General features: G+C 40.3%; 2 protein-coding genes across 3 annotated transcripts; both read right to left on the bottom strand.

Annotated features, from left to right (window-relative positions):
• Positions 1-8,109: 8,109 nt before the first annotated feature.
• cdkn1bb (cyclin dependent kinase inhibitor 1Bb) lies at positions 8,110-12,367 on the bottom strand. The gene is made up of 3 exons (XM_079345480.1): positions 11,416-12,367; positions 11,074-11,176; positions 8,110-9,701 (listed from the first exon to the last, which is right to left on the bottom strand). The coding sequence occupies exons 1-2, from the start codon at positions 11,864-11,866 to the stop codon at positions 11,085-11,087; spliced, it is 543 nt and encodes a 180-aa protein (XP_079201606.1). The 5' UTR covers positions 11,867-12,367; the 3' UTR covers positions 8,110-9,701; positions 11,074-11,084.
• Positions 12,368-13,428: 1,061 nt separating this feature from the next.
• yars2 (tyrosyl-tRNA synthetase 2, mitochondrial) lies at positions 13,429-17,494 on the bottom strand. 2 transcript variants are annotated; one of them, XR_013779206.1, is made up of 6 exons: positions 16,618-17,494; positions 15,913-16,080; positions 15,654-15,809; positions 15,292-15,462; positions 13,977-14,186; positions 13,429-13,739 (listed from the first exon to the last, which is right to left on the bottom strand). XR_013779206.1 is itself a non-coding variant. In XM_079345479.1 (5 exons), the coding sequence occupies exons 1-5, from the start codon at positions 17,403-17,405 to the stop codon at positions 14,027-14,029; spliced, it is 1,443 nt and encodes a 480-aa protein (XP_079201605.1). In that variant the 5' UTR covers positions 17,406-17,494; the 3' UTR covers positions 13,792-14,026. The 2 variants fall into 2 exon arrangements, 1 of the variants encoding a protein (XP_079201605.1); XM_079345479.1 differs by lacking the exon at positions 13,429-13,739 and having other exon boundaries at positions 13,792-14,186.
• Positions 17,495-20,611: the final 3,117 nt, after the last annotated feature.

A 20,611-nucleotide genomic window follows, 5' to 3' on the forward strand; every position in this document is an offset into this window, starting at 1 on the left:
AGCAAAGCCATTTTCAATTAGCCAGAGAGACAACATGGGCAAGAGGTGCACAGTGCTCCGCTGCCTTTTGTCCTCCTCTGGTTTCTATCACTGCTTGGGGATTTTGGCAGAGAGAGAGAGAGAGAGATGGAAGAAAGAGAGAGAAAAAAAGAAAGAAGAGTGGGAGGAGAGAGAGAGACCCCATGGCTACCTCCGTCTGTAGAGGCCGCTCTGTGTCACCCCCGTGCTCCTCTTTCATCTCAAGACGAGACGGAGAGAAGAGAGAGGGAGACTCGCACTTCAAAAGACAGTTTGATCTCAGAAGTACACAGGAGCACAACTTTAAAGGAGGATCAGAGGAAGCAGTTAAAAAGAGAATATAAGAGACACTCTGTCACACATGCAGGACAGTGAAAAATTGCCAATCCCAGAGTCTGTGTAAGGGACACACACTCCTGCTATAAGGTCATGAGACGTTACACTCTCTAAAATGTCGTCAAAAGATTGTATTCTGCCATCAATGAAAACGCTTACATTCTGCTGCTAAAGCTTCTTTTTTTAAACAAATGTCTCTGTCCTTAGCTGTCTCTCTTGAGCTAGTTTATGTGAAGTGTAATGATGAAGGTCCAAAGTTGAATCTGGTTTGACTTATTGTTGCTTTAGTTTGTTAAGCAAAGCTTCCCATTTATTACCTGTTTATCTTGATGAGCCTACAGTATTGGCATTAATATAAAAGCAGCGGATGTCTTTTAAATACATATATTTTTTTAATTTAAATTAAACATCACGAGAACAAAGTCAACCATGTGATAAGAGGTGCAGGATGGTGTTCCTCACAGGAGCTTTCATACATGTTTAAATATCAGCGAGCCAAGGATAGTCTTTTTTTTTTTTTACCATTAGGAACGTTTTTAATACAAGCAAATGTGAAGACTAGAAATCCAGCTGAACCTGCCTGTAGATCTTCTGGGCTATCAAACATTCAAGTTTTATTTCTTTAAGATAATCCTGAAAGAGAAACCGATTAGCAGCAGCGCCAAGAAAAACTTACAGAATTACGATGACTGTGATCGTTTTTAGCGCCATAAAACTTACTTAAATAGGATGGAAATCCTGAACAATCCCTTTATATTTACTCTTCAGAAATTGTTACAGTTTAAATGAAACACTTCTTTCTTTTTTTGGGGAATCAATAAAGTATTTTTTATCTTATTTACATTACATAATAGTCTTTAATTATATGTTTATATTTTTTAATTAATTTAGTTTAATGTTTACATTTTAGAGCACAGCCTACCAAACTTAAATTCCTTGTGTGTTAAACATACCTGGCCAGTAAAACTGATTCTGATTTTGTTCAGTCAGTCTATTTGTCTCAAATTATGTACTGTATCATGATGGCCTGATGGGTAAATTGTTTTGCTCCCCACAAAAAAAAAGAAAAAAAAAAGAAGTCACATTTAAAAATAAAAACAGACAAACGGGTTCAGCTGGTGAGCGGGTGGTGGTCGTCCGGCTGTGCCTGCCCACCGTAGTGTAGCCTGGAGGCCACCTGTCTGCAGGGGCCCCACTATGCAGAGGCCCAGCAGTGCTATATGAAAGCAGATATGAGTCAACAGGTGTGTGTGCATATGCGTGTGTATGTGTGTTTGTACTGTGTCAAGCAAGGTTGTGACAAACAATGTGAGCAGCAGCTGATGCCAGCCTCTCTTTCAGGAGTCATCCCTAAATAGCCGAGGCCAGCAGTTGCCTGAAGAACAGTTGTTTGTGCTCCTTGCCCTCTCCCAGCATGCACCTCTTTACCATTAGAATATTTGACATTCCCATTTTTGGTCTTCAAGAATAAAATACATTGGCCCAGTTTATTCTGATTGGCTTACTCTGGCTCAAACCCATCATAAAACACTCAATAAACACACACCTGTGATCCCATTAGAGTTGAGCAATAACATGCTTCAAAAAGCAGAAATACAGCTCGAAAAAATGAACTTTAAGGGAGTTTCTTGGAATAAAAACAGTGAGTTTGTGTTGTAGAGTTATTATTGGCTTTTGAAAAAAGGATTTAAGTCCTTTTTACGGTCATGGTGAGTAGACAGTTTGGTATGAAAGCAGGTCTACCAAGGTTAAGCTAAGACATAGCTATTCAGGTTACACCTAGCAGCACTAAGATGTCCAAATCACTGTTAAGCCCTCTTATTACTTTAATATTGACTTGGTTTCCATGTAGGAAAAGCAGCAGTTTTAAAGTTCCCCACTTCATTCTGCTCTTTGGTGCTTGTGTCACCTCTTCTCAGAAAATACGTTTTTTTAATGGCTTTACAATTGCAACAGATACAGTATGCCCTTTGACTCCTTCTCTGTTCAGTCTTAGCGGGGCAAGATCACCCCATGGGATTATAAAGCAACCAAAGGCCAGGAGATTAGACTGACCCCTGGTGACATTTGCCCTTACGATATTCCCCTTAGCCATATGTCTGTGGCTCACCCTGCTTCCCTCCACCCTCCCTCCTCAGTACTAGAGGAGGAAAGCTCACCGGCCAAAAACAACAGCCCAAACCGGGACTGTTCAGATCCACGAATCTGTCTGAGCCACTCAGTTTCACATCCTGGGTCCAGACCAGAGCAGGCTACGTTAAGTGGGACTGCTGATAATGTGTTGTTACGGCTGCTGTGGATTTGATCATCGGGGTACTGTGCTTTGAGGTGGGTCCAGTGCAGGAGGGGCAAGAGGAAAGCTGGCTATATAGGTCATATTATTGGGGACTTTTCCCCCCAGACAGAGAGAGAATTCCAGGCCAGAAACTGGAAGGACTTCAGTGGTGCGCTGGGGTTTGGCCCGCCGAGGCAGAATGTCAGGCATGGTGGACAGCTGCAGCAAGGAGCTACTGTAAGGGAGGAAGGCGAGGGGGCAGCTGTAATGTTAAACAACACAGAAGTGATATGCTGGGCAAGCTTTGAACGTCACTGTTATGTTTATAGCTGCAAAAAGTATTTTTAATGAGAAAAGGGAAGTAAGAAAAGAGCGAGAATAGAAAGCCTTGGGGTTACTTGGAAAAAAAAAATGTGGTTTCACTGTTGCACACTTTTACAAAGAATAGACATTCTTATAAATGACATGTTCAGAATGAGTTTGGGTTTATGATGATAAGATAGTGCTGACGCACCTTTCTATTCAAACATGAACCACTGTCAAAGTGTAACTACACCTCTCCCCAGTCTTCTGTAGAAAACTGGAGTTACTGGTGCTATGTTTGAGGAAAATCACATCTATATGTTTCTACCTGCCTCCTCTCTCTTACATTTTACACAGCAAAGTGACTCCAAATCCCCAAAACATCACCTCCTTATTCTGCAGAGAGCGACAATTGAAAACCAAGTGAAAAATTGAATATTAGGAAAGCCAATGAACCGCATTCAGGGCTTTCCAAAAAGCAGAGGTAGGTTTCATAATGCTCGGAGAGTCTGCTTTTCTCATCAAACCCTGTGTTGGAGAACATGTTCACTCATTCTTATGGCAGGAATCTTTTCAACACCAGAATCGAGAACTGTGCACCGAGCGGAGGCCCCACGAGTCTCCTGATGAGGGCAGCAGACGCAGGACTGAAAAAAGAGAGATATATATATAAATATAAAAAGAGGTATATTCATATGAAATGTGGGCTGCTTCATTGCTCATGAAAAGTGGAAAGTTGATGCATTTCTGGTACCGATTCAAAACAACCCCGAAGACAATTTTTCCATCTCGTGTCATTTTAAGTGGCAGTGTTCCCCCCCCCCCCCTGTCATTGGTTTGGACATAGAGCGCAGGCCGGCTCACTGGATGGGATGTTGTATACTGTGGTCAGAGTTGTAAGATGTATTTTGACTGACTGGAATTATTGCAACATTCACTTCTGCAAAGGTTTAGAAAGTTGCATCATTTACATCACGTCGAAAATTCACGTCACATCCTCACACACCCAGACTGTCATCATGTCGTGTGTTGTAAGCTGCTAATTACATCACACACACACACACACACACACACACACACACACACACACACACACACACACACACACACTACTGCTGGCCACAGAGAGGATTTGGATCCACTTCTCCTACAATTTTCTATTGGAGCCTGGCCCAAGTAGGTCCAATCATCCAGACTGTGTAATTACTAATTATGAATACATTTTTTTTTAAATGTAGACAGTTCACAAAAAAAAAAGCAGGAAAAATGTGTATTGAGAATGTCTTCATTCTTGATTAAACTGATGGAAACTGATATTAGCAACAACAGACACACAGTCTTTACAAGTAGTGCTCAATGGTTCTGCAAAATGTTTTTAATAATCAAAAGTCTCGAGACGTTTTTTAAATTATTTTGTACGTTTTTTAACTCTACAAATGTATCTAGTTACATATCAAGTTAAAATGTACTTTGGCCTAACACGACATTGACTGCATTGAGTTGTCACCAAAGTGCAGGGATGTGTGGGAGTTTCTTACAGAATAGCTTTACAGATAATAGTGACCAGGGAAACTCGACTGAATATAATGATTTATTCTTATAATCACAGTGACATTAACAACCTTCTACAGGGGAAAAAAGGAATTTGTGTATCTTCTCTGCACAGATGTTGTAGTTGAAAGTACTGCCCTGTTTTCTCGGCCAAATGCATTTGAACGCATCTTTGGACATTCCTGATGGGATTACTGGGCCAGGTACCATCCACTGGTTAGAAGAGAAAGAGAGAGAGAGAGAGAGACAGAGAGAGAGAGAGAGAGAGAGTGAGTCAGAGTGAGCGTGCAGATCAGCCGGCCTGCTTTCACGTCTCACACTGCGTGCTTGAGCAGATTTGCTTGATAAAAGATAAAGGCTCTTTGATAGGCTGCAGGTGCGCTGCTTTAATGAGCATTACCACCGCCCAACCCCCCCCTCCACTTTTCTTCCCTGCAAAAACACACCACATACGCACATCTGCACATCTGTCATTCGATGCGCTGCAGCATCTCCCTAACATGCCCCCCCCCCCCCCCCCTGTCTGCCAGTCACTCATCTCCAGACTCTCACGCTTTTCACTCGTACTGCAGTGTTTGAGGAACCTAAAGTGACATCATAGCTTTTCAATGAAATAGTGTTTCCTGTATTGATTCCTGGCACACTGGATTCATTTGAAAAAAACAAAAAAAACAAAAACAACAACATCCAAACGCCACCCACATTTCAGGCAGACTAAAGCATTAAGGGAAAGAGGAAAAAAAGATACAGTAATTCAGATGAAGTTTGTTCCGTTCGCAGTCTGTATGAGGGATGCTGGACAAAAAAAAAGAGGGATAAGAGAAAGAGAGAGAGGTTAGGTGTTTGTTTGTGGGCACTTGCTTTCCTCTCATTCTGAGCCCGAGGTGCCAGGGGAATAGCTCGATGACGTGGGTTGTGGTCTGGGCAGGAAACACGGGGAGGAACTTGTGACTTTATATTAAGTGGCGGGCGGTTAACAGGAAAAGATAACCTGTTTCTGTTGATATAGCGAGGAAGTGTGAATTCTTGGCACATGCGAGACGTTGCAGGCAGCCGAGGCCTTCCACGTCTCTGATTGAGCGGCTCACTGGAATTTCCTCGAGTTTCTCCGTGGTTTTGTTTGGGTGGCTGTGATGGAGTGTGGCAGGAATGCTCTCAGGGACATTCCTGCAGTAAGCGAAAAGGTGTTTGTCACAGAAGTAACAGATACTGTTGCGTCACATTGGCCAATACAGAGTTGTCTCATCAGTGACCTCTTGAAACTCTAAAGTTGTAGCTGTGGTAATTTTTTGTTTTTTCAAATGAACAGTTTAATTCAGACATGACTTTAACCCCCCCCCCCACCCCCCCAAAAAAACTAAAAAAACCCCAACTGTGTTAAGAGATGTTCAGCAGTTATTCAGAGCTGATGTGCTACTCACACTTTATATTATAAAAGAATAACATGCAATTATCAGGTTATTCTCATGTGACATATAACAAAAAAAAGAAGAGAAAATGCACAACAGACAAGCCAGTAAAAGCTAAAAATAATACAATGGGATTCATGAAGAAATGTGTGTGCCTTTTACTCCCCACTTCACATCTTTGTCACTGTGTGTAATTATTTCACCAGTGTGGTGTGATTAAAACTCCCACTGCATGGAGAGAAATTAAAATGTCCATGATGCAACTGGTAATAACAGGCTGTTATGTTACACCATTCACTCGACAGTCGAGTGCTTATTTGTGACGAAAAATAATCCCGAAAACATCAGAGTATACTGCAGTGATTTCAACAAACGCGCGCACACACACACATACACACACACATACACTGGCATCAACATTTGCAGCTGGAATTATTTGTGCCGAGTTTTAATTAAATATGTTTTAGTTTATACAGTGTAAATACATTTCAGTTTTTTTTATTTCTTAAAAAAATCCTAGATGCATATTTAATTGTTAAAAAATATAAATGTGATATTTATAATTATGCAAAAAAAAAAGTCAGATGTGTAAGAAAGTCTCCAGCGCCTGCTTTTATAAAAATTGTCAAATTAAGGAGTAGTGAAGACTTTTTTCTTTTTTTTCAGCATCGAGTTTTGCTGATTAGCTGTAATGCACACTTTCTGTTTCTCTCCATCCAATTAATAAGTCAAGTCACCCAGTCAGTGAGACAGCGAGCCACCAAGTCAGTCGGTCAGTCAGTCAGTCAGTCAGTCAGTGTTTTGTTTGGACTGGGTGGAGGCTTGTAGACAGGCTCTTTGTCTAAGCAGAGAAGCCCCAGACACAACAGTGACCGGCCCTGGCCCCTCACAATGGCCCTCCACACAAAGGCCCACACACTGGGACAATGGGCCGAGCTCAGAGTGGGGGTGTACGGCTGAGCTGAGGTTACCCACCTGCAAACCCCCCCCCCCACCCATCTTTCTCACTCTCTCTCTCTCACTCTCACACAGACAGCCACTACATCCAGCTGTAGAGAGCTGTCGCAGGTGTCTTCCTGTGTCTGTGGCACTGTAGATGGAAACAGAGATGCTGCAGTGGAATCTTAAATGTGTGTTTTACTGCAGAAGAAGTTCCATGACAGAGACTGAGACACATGTGTAGTAAAGTTACCACAGGTCAAAAGGGCGTCTGGCCTCCGATTAGGGTGTTGCTGCTGGCGCACATCACTCACAGTGACATGACGTTTTTATGTGACATATATTATTATAATTTTTTACAAGTTCAATAAGAGCATACTTGTATCTGTTGTATGCAATTAATTTTTCAGATTGTTTTTTTTTTTCTTCCTTTGCATTATATTTTTTTACTGCATCTCATCGCCACATTAATAAAACTGAATTTATTTTAAATATGAGATAAATAAGTAGAAATTAAAATCTAAAACTGATAAAACATTTCAGTCTAACTCTTAGAAAAAAAGTATATTGAACGTCAGATTCAAAACCACCATGACAAGAAGAAAAAATTACATTTCCACCAAAAAATAGAATAAATGTAAAAAAAGAAATTGTAGCTGGAATAATTCAAGATTTGAAAAAAAAAAAAAAATGTTTTTAAACACACAACACAATACTGGCAAGTCAAACACACCCTCTCATGCTCTCACTCACTTACACACAAACTCATATTTACACACACTCTCAATACATGCATGCTGCAGAAGCCAGTGAAAGAGTAAAGACTTACTCATGTTGCAGTGATTTCGTTTGATCCTGCAGTTGTGGATCGTATCCTGAGCTCACAGCTCGGACATTTTTTCCTCAGTGAGAGTCATGATGAGTTACTGAATGTTACTGGCTGCAACAAGTGGTCTGCTTTCCCCATCCTTCTTTTCATTGGATGACCCAAGTGTCAATCATCAGCCCGCTCAAAATGCTGAAGGATTCATAATGGGAGTGTCACTATATTGTACCAGGATGCCTTCATGCAGCAAAAGGCTACAGACAAGGCTGCTGCACAGCTCTCTGCAGGTCCACAAATGTGGTCAATAAATATAAATTCTTATTCTAATTTTTTTCCTGCATTTTTCCTTTTAAAAGGAATCGCTTGGAAAATGTGAAGTTTAAAAACACAGCAAAGACGAATGTATGATTGTGAACTTACACTCGGGTGTAAAAAGTAACAAGTCAGTCAGATTTCAATTTTTCTCTTTTAATTGATTGCAACACATTTCATAACCACACATTACAAAATGCACAACAAATATTTTTTCAGGCTCAGTTTGCAGCCTCATTCGAAAGAGAAAAAAAAAAAAAAAAAAAAAACTAACAAAAAATATGCTTTTACAAAATAAGACAATTATAATAAAGTAAATGCCACTTTGGATAACCGTAATCAAAAACCCATTTTTTTATTCTACATAAAAAAAAGCTTGCCATAAATAAGTTAGTATAATTTCTCAGTGTTTTTACAAAATTATGTACATAGGTACATTGCAAAGATATACACAAATACACAGGCATGGTGACTGCATTTTCTGAGACAAGCTGTTTTTTCTTTTCCTCCTTTCTGTCCAGGTGTACACTGGTCTCTTTGAAAACAACCCACATTCTAGGCAAATAAAGGGACGCTTTTGGATGCTCACATTTGCATCCTCAGCAGGCTCACAACATAAAGTGAAAAAAAAAAATAAAAAAAAAATAGGTCGAGGTTATCACAAAGTAACACGATGTGAAGTCAATTAAAGGTGAACAGGCGGTGCTGCTGGCACTGAAGCAACCATGTATTTGGTATTGTAGGACATTCAACCCTTTTAACCCTGGAATATAGGTGTAAAGAGTTTACAAAACAGCCTGTGCAGTTTGTAATGTCTTTGTCCTTCGATTACTAAGTACCTCAAAACTCCAGAGGAAAGAAAACACACCATGACAATGTGGCTGAGGTGTGCAGGAGGAAAAAAAAAAAAAAAAAAAAAAAAACAGGTCATATTCCAGGATTCAAAGGATGCTAAAAGCACCTATCACAAAATAAATACCAGGAAATTTAAAATAAGTCCCAACCGAAGTCTAACTTTTTCACCCTTGTTGATTTCTCTGGGAAATTGATCCTTAAGGAGAACCTTCACTTTGTGACACAGAGGAAGGGGGGGAAAAAACAACAAAAAAACAACAACAGATGAGCTACATTTGTACCGTTCTTCACTGCACAGTTTGGAAGATGACATCGTGAAGACACACTGTTAAGAAACTGTAAGAAGCCATGATATTTGTTTTAAATGTAACAATTAGGGACTGAATTAGAGTCACACTGCCTTTCAGGGAAGAGAAAAAAAAAACGGAACAGCATTTTGGAAACATGTAATCAAACTACACTGCAATTCTTCAAGTCAAATAAAAAAAAAATTCACACTTTTTTTACATAAAAGATTTGTGTTCAAATCATAATGCTTTTTTATGTGCTCGTTTGGAGAGAAATATAATATTATAATATGTATATTTATTTACACACAGGTAGTAAAAAAGGAGCAAAAAAGGAAATCCAACCTAATTGCACACTGCTACATAGACTGCTTTTAGAGGCAGTAACTTTTTTTTTTAATTGAGTGCCACAACTTTAGTGTTTCTATTCAGTGCTTCAACAGCGTCCTCCCCCGTCTTCAGGAGAGTTGATATGTTTCTGATGCTGTGTAGTTCTTCTTCCAAGCAAAAAAAAAACAAAAAAAAAACCAAACAAACAACGGCCAACACTGAGGTTTCCCCACGTTGAAAAGAGGAATACATCTTCAGCTCTGTGGGACAAATCAGAGGAGAGAAACATTTATTAAAAAGGCTGTGAGGTTAATGTTAAGATACAATACTGGGTTTCCTGCAACTTGTAGAACACCGATGCAAATATTTGAAACTTCAAGTAAAAGGATTGGTTTTGTTTCGCCACATGCCCTCTTGCACTTTGACAAAAGAGGTAGAAGGGTTTACTTTGCAAGTGTTGGAAAAAATGATGTGCACATGAGACATGTGAATTATGCAGAAAGTGTTGTTTCTTTACAGTGTCAGCCTGGGAACTAGCTGCAGGAAGTGTTTGCTCTCATAAATGTGACAGTACAAAACTATTAGATGAGCATTTTTTTTTTTTGCAGAAGCTTTAAAGAAATTGCTCTGCTGTGACAATGATGCAAATAATCCAACTATGTTATATATATATATCAAATAAGGAACACAGAAACGTGCATGCATGTAAACTTTCCTAGGGACCAAATATTTTTTTCCTACTCATCAAATACACCCATGTTTTAATATCTTCCAGTTTGCATAATACTTTTAGTCCTACTTAAAAAACACTGTTTCTCCCATTGTAACCCCCCCCCCCCCCAAAAAAAAACCATCAATTAAAAAGAAGAAAATGAGTTTCTCTATTTATCTGACTGACAGCTCCCAACCTGCTGCTACAAAGCACATTTCATGCTCGTTTCTCTCCACCGTGGCCCACAAGCACACTTGATCTCAGACTTGCGAGACTCTTTCGCACACTCTGTCCCGATGCAGACAGATGTGTGTGTGTGTGTGTGTGTGTGTAGCACTCACGTACACACACACACACACACACACACACACACACACACACACACACACAGTTACACAGACCATCCCCTTCCCGTCCCTGCTCTGCCGTGCTGAGGGCAGTGGCTGCTGACGTGTTACTACTACACTGTTGTTCTGCACTTGTTGTTTACAGTTCAGTCGGAAACTCGAGCTCTGCGTGGCGTAGAGTTTAAAAAAGGTGCACAATGAGCAGCCACTTCTTTCTGCTCCGACTCGTAAAGAGTGTGCAAGAGAAACCGGTTTGAGAGCCAAAACACGACTGAAACGTTACGTAAACTCACAGCTTTTACTCCTACTACAACTACTGCTACTATTATATGAATGACAGACACCACAGAGAATTAGACCGTCAAAGCTGCAAATTAAAAAAAAACAAAAAAACATGACTTCGACAAAACTGCAGAGGGAATTTTAAGTACGTCAACTTTAAACAAAATACATATTTTTTTAAACAGAGTTTTATGAACTAATTGCTGCATTAACTTTAGTTAGACGAAAAAGACCATTTGAAAAAAAGGCATTACTTTTTTAAAAAGTGCACTAAATTCAAATCCTCCTTACCGTCTTGGTCCTCACGTTTGCCTCTTGGGACTGATCTTTCTGGGTGTGTGTTCTGCAGAATGGCTCAAGCTTTGAAAGCTAACCTCGTCGGACACTGAGGGGTCTGCAAAGCCAAAGATTACAGTCAGTAAAAAAAATAAAAAAATAAAAAAAAACTACCACATAAAATGTAGTACCTTTCAGCCATTAACACTGTAGTGCTGCCCGTCTCACCCACCCTCTTAAACTACTACATTTGTCATAATGTTCCAACTTTAAAGTGTTTTTGAAGTCAGTCTATTGTTATGTGATGCAACAAGCTCCCGTTTTAAATGAGGTGATTATATAGTGCAAACGTAGTACCTTGACATGCAGGTCGTTTCCTCCGCCCGGTGCACTGCTCCGTGCACTCCATCTGCGCTTCGGACCTGTCGCTGTCTTCACCCGGAGCTCCCACAACACAGCTATGATTCCCGTTTAGATCCACATTGTTATTCCCAGCAGAGCAGACGCCCTTCTCCCTGCGCTGCTGCTGCTGCCTGTAGTAAAAACTCGGCACGTCTTTACAATCCACTAATTCCCACTCGAACCTGCCCGTGTTGGCCAGCGGAGTGTGATTGGCGAAGTCGAAGCCCCACCTGGCGGAGTCACCATCTTCCATCTCCCGCAAATGTCTCTTTAAATCCCTCTTTAACTCTTGGTGATCCACGGGGCCGAACAGGCTTCTGCACAGCGACGGTTGTGGGGGATCCGACACCCGGGGCTCCGTCCGCTCCAGCGTCGGGCTCCCGTTAGATAGTCGAACATCTGACATTTTTCACCCCGAAGACAGGCGACTTTTTCTCAAAACAGCCGGGAGCGTCCAGTTTCAACAAGAAAAAACACACAATTGGAAAAACAACGGGTATGTCCTTGTCGCTGAGCGGTATCCAAAACAAGCGTAAACCCACTTATGCCATGCAGACGTCGAGCGGCGAACGGTGACGGCCGCGTTGTTTTGAAGCCGATAAGCCTCTCCGTAGACCATCAAAACAAAGTGCACAAGACCCGGAGCCGCTCTGTCAAGACGTCCGTAGTGAGAGACACGGCACACAAACCTTCTCAGGACCCAATATGGCGATTGAGAGATGTACTAGGGATTGAGCGGACCTTGACTGGGGAGGGGGGGAGGTTAAAAAAAATTGCTGAAACACAGAGCTATTTAAATGCGAAACAGCACGCTGATTGGCTCAGAGCTGTAAGCCCCGCCTTTTAAGGTGGATCACGTAGTTCGAGCAATCTCGAAAAATCGAGCACGATTGAAGTACGCCTCAAAAATTAAAGGGTTTCTTCAAACTTCAAGCTTCCTTGGCAACTAAAATAACACTTTTAATAAAAACTACAATTGTTAGCATACGTTAGCATATATACACATTAAACAGAAAATAACTTAATTTTGTTTGGCAAAGCATCCTTTAAATTCAAAATATGAATTTTTTAATACATCAAGAGTTTATTTTTTATTTACCAATATGAAAACATGATTTTTAAAGTCATCAAAGCTGCTTAAATTTGTGTCTAAAGAGTTCGTCTGATGGCATAGTAAAATCTGTATTTCATACACGAATGCCAGAAATGTATATGTCGATATATATAAAGTTTGAGATATTACTGTGCTTAGTTTAAAATTGTAATTGTCCGACTTCTTATCTTTTATCTGGGGGCCTGTTCAATTTTGTGTGATGATCAAATTTTAGAAATTCATGCACTCAAACTATACATCTGTCTAAGCTATTAAAATTCAACAACTGCAAAACCAGCAAGATTAGCAAAAATAAAAAGTTAAAAGTGTTTTCCACACTTGAAACTGAAATAGTATGATAGTAAAATTCCACCTTAAAAGAGACATTAACATTGACATTTCTGAAACTAAATAGGCTAAAAGCTTCAAGGTGTCGACCCCTCTGTATATACTTTACAGTATCAAAATGATGAACTTCCAATAAGAACATTTAAATAATTGGCTAATTGGACAAATGTGTATCTGTATGAAACGCTATATCCACCAATTCCCTGGAGCTGAGAGGGGTAAGTCAAGGTTAGCACGAGACCCTGTCCTTATAGCCAGTGGCCCCAGGAGAGAGAAAAAAGAGCAGATGTACAAGGGGTTGAAAGCCATATGTGTTCAGTCAAAAGTCTGTAGATACACGTAAATAAAATCCAAGCAAAAAAAAAACAAAAAAAAACTGAATGAAAGCTGAAGGCCCGCACACTGGTTAGAAAATGAAGTGAATATTTACACCACAGTGCAAAGTTAGCATTGAAGGGTCAAAATAATGCCAATCCTGGAAAAATGAATACTACAAGTGAAAGTATTAAATTCATGGAATCTATAAATGATTTAAAAGCATGATATCTTTATTATGAAATATAACTAAAACCTTTTTTCTTTTTGTCTGCACTAGATCTCACCTTCCACCTCTCAGACAGAGAGAAGCAGCAACATTAGGGCATCTGTTAGCCTCATGCTCGTGTCAAATTGAATGAAAAACTACATTCTTAAAATAGAACCATAACCTGTTTGTGAGAAATGATGCAATTTAGATTGACTATATGAGTAATTATTTACCTACAGGGTCACAGCAGGGTACGTGATGCAGCTGTAGAAGCGTACTGCACCACAGTGATGTGTTGAATAATGCTGCCCCCTAGTGTTCATACAACAAGAGTAATAGAAATAAGAGTCAGCAGACAAAGATCTTCAAATCACATTATTTTCAATAAAATAACTTTTGATATATTTCACATCTGTACATATAAATATTTATTTGACAACTACAGGAAATCCTAGAGGGCGAAGGCTATGCCAAAAACCCAGCAGTTTCCAAAGTTAGTCCATCACTGCCTCCTTACTGACCCTGCAAAGGTGTAGTCCCCTCCCTTACCTGTAAGTCCATCAAAGGCTAAATTGGTCCATGACAAAAGGTAGACAGCCTCATAGACTGAGCCACTTGATGATGTAGAAGTTCTTCTTGCCCACTCGGAGCAAAGTGAGTCCATTTGACAGGATGTGGAGTTTTGGGATCAGTATCTGCTCTGGTTTGTCTGCCCGTTGGTGGTTGATCCATACTGCTCCTTCTAAAACCATTCGATACCTGCACACAAACATTTCAACAGACAGTAAGGTCAGAGTGCATCAAACGTCAGATGGATCAGGTAAACAACGATTTCCACTCCAATCACTAAACTAAGCTTACATATCATTAAATAAAGCGACAATCTGTGTTTAAAAGGGTAATAGTTGAAAAAATTATTAATACATTTCCTTAAATTCCTTAAATTGTGTGATAAATTGATTTTCAGGAGATTAACTGGCAGCAGTTAGCAACTTAAATCATTGAAATTATAAATCACATGTAAGAGAAAAAGAGATTTTAAAATAGATGTCCGTTTCAAGAGTAGAGCTCTGACATCGGAAATAGAAAGTCAGGATTTAAACACATTTGATTGTCATTTTAGTCGAAACATTCGGCTCAGAATGACTCAACTCGTGTCTTCCATTTTAATCCCGAAACTTGAAAAAGTTGAACTGACAGATGAGACGTGTAAAAACGGGGGACTTAGGGTGCCCTCTGCTGGATGACAGGCAAAACACCTCAGCCATAGAGCTGCACTTACACTGTAGTTTGAAGGGTGAAACTAATAACTGTTTAAATAAATACGATTAAACACTATTTCAATGTTAAAATTAAGATTACGTTTATGAGCCATATATACATGTTTTGAACCAATTCCCTGAAGTATGCAGATGACATGTGGTCAACCTTTTCTGTCTATCTCTGAGTTAACAGCCACAGTTTGTGCGTGTGGTTTAGAGGTGAAGGAGAAAATAATTATGCTTTTACTTTTTAGGATGACTGAGCCCTAAATGTTCATTAGGGCATTGAAGTGTATTTATTATGCACTTTTATTTCAATACTTTCTTTCACGATATACTCTACATTGCTTCATAGGGAAACAGGATTTCCTAAGAATGTATTGATCAGAAAGGCTTCAAGACATTCAACACTTTGTTTAATGACCTTTCGTGTTTTATTGAAGAATATGTATGTGATGAGCTTGTGCTGACTTTTCACAATTTCTTTATTGATTTGAAGCATGAACAAAAATCTAATTGAACACATTAACAATATACAACAAACATAAACAACCCAGCTTGTGCTGCCTTACAGAATAGAAAGAGCAGATTTGGGTACTCACCCTTTGGGTCCGGCTGGGATGGCGTTGACTCCGCGGCAGGCGTCTATCACCGTGGTGCCTGGCTCCAACAGCAGCTCGTGGAAGGGAGCTTCTCTGAAGAGCTCGTGCAGCTCCTCATCACTCATTTCCTCCAAAGCCTCCACACTGCTGTTGTACAGGGCTTTTGTACACCTGCAAGGTTGATGAAATGAATTATTTTCTTCCTATTTGGGTCATTTGAACTGAGGGGAGTGAAGGATTTTATGTCTTCCTCGGTCACACAAATATATTACCCAACACTATTGATCTCCGCTGCCTTTAATAACATTTCTTAAACTGTGAGAACCCATGCTGAAGACATTATTATGGCAGTATTTTCTGACCTCTTTGCGCTCTCAAGGCCTTCCTTTCCATGCACCAGTTTGGTCACCTCTGCAGCCAGGCGTTTATGTGCCAGGCGTTTCCCTGGATCCGCTCGCTGCTGCTCCATCAGCCTCTCGATCTCCGCCAGCGGCAGGAAGGTGAACAGCTTTAAGTACCTGCAAAAAAGAACAAACGATAATCCCCAGCCTCCTTTCACAGGTAACATGAACACCCGCAGTTATCCCTCTTTCAAACATTTTAGGCTCCATCCTCACCCACCTTTCCACGCTGGCATCGGGCTGCCGGAGGAAGAACTGGTAAAGCTCAAAAGGAGACGTCTTGTCTCTATTGAGCCACACTGCGTTTCCCGCCGTTTTGCCCAACTTGTCCCCTGCAGAGCTGGTCACCAGCGGGATGGTCAGGCCATACACCTCCTCACCGCTCACTCTGCAAAGAAACACAGACACAACACAGTTTTAAACATCAGTATAAATATGGAATCGTCAATTTTGTGGACACTTGCTCAAACATTATTCATAGACGGGGCTTTTTCTGGAGCTTTAACTAATAGATGGACGCCAAATTGCCCGTCTAGTCACTGAACCGAACTGAACTGCTGGGTGGAAACGGGGTTATGTCACTACTCTTGTAGCTCTATATTTGCTTTTGGTGGGGTGTCATAATCCAATCCACCAGGGCCCAAGGTAGCTTGAATTTGTCAGATGTCACCAAACAAGAATTTGAAGTGAAATCAGAAGTGAAATATGTTTAGATTATTAAAATTGAAAATACTTTATTTGTCCCCGTTGGGCAATTCAAAGGTAAATGAAGGACAGTGCAGCTATACAGTGCATGCACTTTTTTTCTAATGTGTATAAAGCTGCCAAAAATCACGTGTATTAAATCAACAGAGAATTGAAACATAAAACAGCTGCAGCTGCTGTCATCTGTGCCCTTTGTTTTGTTTTCTGGATGAACTTTTACTTGTGAATGAAGTCATGGCCAGACATCAAATTGCCCAACTGGTCGGTGCCGCCCAGCTGGATCCTGCAGCCGTAGACTTGGTTCAGGTGGTGAAAGTCATAAGCTTGGAACACCTGGTAGGTGAACTCGGTCAGGCTCATGCCGTCCGCGCTCTTCAGCCTGGACTGCACGCTGTGCCGGCTCAGCATGGTGCCCATCCTGAAATGCTTCCCGTTCTCCGACAGAAAGCCCACCGCGTTCCAGTCCTTGTACCAGCTCAGGTTATTCAGAACAGCATACGTCCCTAGCTGCTTGGAGCTGTCGTGAAAGAGCGCTTCGTGGTTGGCGAAAATCCTCTGCAGGCTGTCCCGGATGCCGCGGGTGTTCGCCTCCACCGCGTCCGGGGAAAGCGGCTCCCTCTCGCTCGTCTTCCCGCTCGGGTCTCCGATCTGAGCCGTGGCCCCTCCGAGCAGCGCGAGGACGTTGTGCCCGGCGTTACGGAAGTGCAGAAGGGCGATTATAGCGAGCAAGTTACCCACATGAAGGCTGTCGGCAGTGGGGTCAAAGCCACAGTATACAGTCTGAGCAGCTGCCTGGAGCAAGCGGGGGAGCTCGTCCTGCGCTGCCTTGTTTGGGAAGGACTCCTTCAGAATACCGCGTTTATTTAGAGATAAGAGCAGACTGCTGTATGCAGAAGAGGAGCAGTGAAACTCAGACCTGGGCGTGATGCGAAGACTCGTTAACCGAGACATAAAGCAAGGTCCATGCCTCCAAACAGAACGGCAGGTCCGTGCTATGGAGGCCGCCATGTTGGACAATGTGACGACAAGAAGGAGGAGGCGGAGATTGAGAGCTTCATAGAGAGTGTGTTAGGAGCAGAGCGCCCCCTGCTGGACGGCTCCAAATAATGTTAACGTTAATGGAGTATGCAAAACAAATAAACAAACAAACGATGAAATCATGATTAAAGAAGCCAACACACTACCTAACGTGTTTTTTTTATGCAGTATTTATTTATTATTGTGAGCTTAACAAATGTGATTACATCAAAACTCCCAAAACATTGAACACATTGAAAAAACTCAAACAACTCCATACCTGCTGTATTAAGTATAATTGTTGCAGTTGCATTTATTCAATACACAATAATCAAGTGAGGACAAAATTGAATAAAGAATGTTCTGTTAAGTCAAGTAGGGTGTAATTAGGGAATGTTTCAGATGTTATTACATTTTGGGAAATAATTTAGAACCCATGCTAAAGAGAATCAACCTTGACCATCTGCAAACATTTTTATTATAGCTACCAAAATGTGAACTTACAGTTCTCATCAATTCCCACATTTGAATTGTAATTTGCGGTTAACCTTTTGTTTCTTAATCATGTGATGTTTATTATGACGTGTGCTGCTGCCTTCTCAGCTAAATGAAAGAAATCTTGATCTCAAATGGTTAATTACATTTATATGTAAAAAGCCGTTGTGTCTTCTATAAATACCTTCAAATGTTCATCGAAAATGGATTTAAATCCAGAGTGCACTCATTAATTTCTGCAATTGCACATAAGCAATACACTTTTTTTTTTTACAGGCCTGACTTTAGAACAAAAGATGGCCAACTTCCAAAGAGTATCAATCTTAAGATAATAATTCTTTAATGTCTGGAGGTATTTTGTTTGCAGACTTTAATACTATGGCAAACAAACCTGAAGTAGGAGCTGAAAAAACCCCGCAAATGTCATCAAAAATACAAATGAGCAATGTGAACTCCAGCATTGTCTTTTTTTTATTTCAACAAACAAATGAGAAAGGTGGAGGATTTCAAAATACTTTTATTTCAAATCCATTCAATGTCAACTGGTTCCATTGTTTAAATGTCTAGATATACATTCATCAAACATTTACAGTATTGTTACCACGCCACAGTACACTTAAACACATCCGAAGACACACTCTGATGTCTCTTCACACGTCACGACAGCCACAAAAACAAACTCCATTAAATTCAAGAAGGAAAAAAAAAAAGAAGTAATACCTAAATTCTATGACTGCTGCCCTCTGTTTAAAATTTTCGGCCAGTTTTGGGAAATAAAAAAATTACTAATGAAATAATATGTATTTCTGTTGGTGTTTGTGTGCAGTAAGGCAGGGCCCTATAAACTCATTCAAGAGAGACAAAAAAAGACAGAGTGAGAGCGTGAGAGAGGAACAACATATTTCTATGTCCTGAGCTAGTTCAACAAAGGAAGACTACATTTCCCTGATACAAGTTCAAAAGTCCCTTGTTAACACAAAACAGATACTCCTAGGGGAAAACAGACATCACACATTTACAAGGTTTCTCCTCGAGGGCCTGGCACTAATTGTGTTTCATCCTTTATGTGTTTGTCAGTCCTTTATCTAAAAAAATCCTTCATAGCTTCAGTTATGTACAGCAAACAAAGGCTTCAATAACAAGCCAATGTCTTGCTGTACATAGTATAGTTTCCGAAATCATCATCACAGCATGGCCCTGTTCTGTCACCAACATCTACTTCCAGCTGACGACACCATCAGTTCAACATTTCTAAAAGTGTGTGTGCACACAAGTCAAGTATTATTTTTTTTTAACTGAATCTCTAGAGTTTTATGGCATGGGCACACACTAAGGCACAGATTGTTTTGCGGTTCATCTCCGTAAGGGAAACTGAGCTGCGCTGAATCAATTCTGCATGTGGGATTGACATTCTGTAAGAAGATATAATATGTAAATAGAGGCAGCTTGAAAGTCAGTAATCTACTTATGGCATACCATAAATGTTTGGTGAGTCAGTACAACATAGCAGCGAGTGAGGAGAGACAAAATGCATGACCAAAAAAAAAAAAAACCAACAGGATTATAAAACAGTACATACTGCATATTCATTACTGCATCATTTTACTGTGAAAAGCGTAGCATGTCATTGAAAATTATGAGTGCATTCAGTTTCTCAATATAATCAGCAACAGAGATGTGATGTGTGAAGATAAGAAAGAAGAAAGAGGTTGGTTTGTTAAAGAAGAGGCAACCACGGAGGACTTCTCGAAGTCTATGAATTCTGTGCATATATTACCGATGTGTTTGTCTTTTTACTGTGCAACCTGAGAACAGAGTATTACATGATCAGTGCTGGGCTGTTGTTTGACCTTCCAAATGATTAAAGTTGTTTTGACCATGTTGAAAGGTCAAAAAGGTCAAAAAAAAAATTTCAACTTCCCAAAGTTGTGAGCGAGTCCAGCCATGCACAGCTCACAAATGCTTTCTGTTACTATGATAAGAGCTCAACTTGACAAATAGAAGCAGATGAAATGAACTGAATGCATACTACAGATGCAGACGGAGGATTTCTATCTAAATATAGCTTTTACCAAAAGGAATGTCCCCGACGGGATTCAGATTGACGGGTATCCAAATAACCAGTTTGTTGCCCTGTTACCCTTACGCCTATGTACACTGCACTCTTCATAGTGCCATTTCAAATACACACTTCTCTGATTTAGTCTCACATATATATTTTTAGTATAAAAATATGATCAAATTCAATTTAAACACAATTATGTGGCATTTTAAGCATAAAGAACATACAGTATATATAACTACAATAAGTGTAAAATGTCAAACATTTCAAAGTATTAACTGAACAGAGGAATACAAAAGTTGATCATTAGTACCTTGTATGCCTCTCAAGTTAAAAGTTGGAGCAAGCAATCATTTCAGCTATGTACAGTGCACTCTCTTTCTACAATGTGATGTCACTATAAACACAAGGTCCACGTCTTGTGGTTGGATAAAATAACTTCTTGATTATTTGGGATTTTGGTTGCATTAGCGGATTGAAGGAAAGATTTACATATATTTCATGCTCTCAGTGTTTACTCATTATCCTTTCCTTACTGTAAGTCTTCTGTGTAGCCTGTCAATTCGTTCTGTAAAAGGCTGTGCGACCACAAAGTACAGGAGTGACCTCTTCTCGTGCATGATCATCATAAAAAAGGACT

Source organism: Symphodus melops (genome assembly GCF_947650265.1).
Source record: "Symphodus melops genome assembly, chromosome: 6".
NCBI lineage: Eukaryota > Metazoa > Chordata > Actinopteri > Labriformes > Labridae > Symphodus > Symphodus melops.

Excerpts from the sequence above, each read along its gene's own strand:
- yars2 (XM_079345479.1), bottom strand. The coding sequence starts at position 17,405 with ATGGCGGCCTCCATAGCACGGACCTGCCGTTCTGTTTGGAGGCATGGA. Across the intron at positions 15,810-15,912 it reads CCCGATGCCAGCGTGGAAAG|GTACTTAAAGCTGTTCACCT; the intron begins GTGGGTGAGGAT and ends TCTTTTTTGCAG. Across the intron at positions 14,187-15,291 it reads ATCCCAGCCGGACCCAAAGG|GTATCGAATGGTTTTAGAAG; the intron begins GTGAGTACCCAA and ends GTTTGTGTGCAG.
- cdkn1bb (XM_079345480.1), bottom strand. The coding sequence starts at position 11,866 with ATGTCAGATGTTCGACTATCTAACGGGAGCCCGACGCTGGAGCGGACG. Across the intron at positions 11,177-11,415 it reads GAAACGACCTGCATGTCAAG|ACCCCTCAGTGTCCGACGAG; the intron begins GTACTACGTTTG and ends TTGGCTTTGCAG.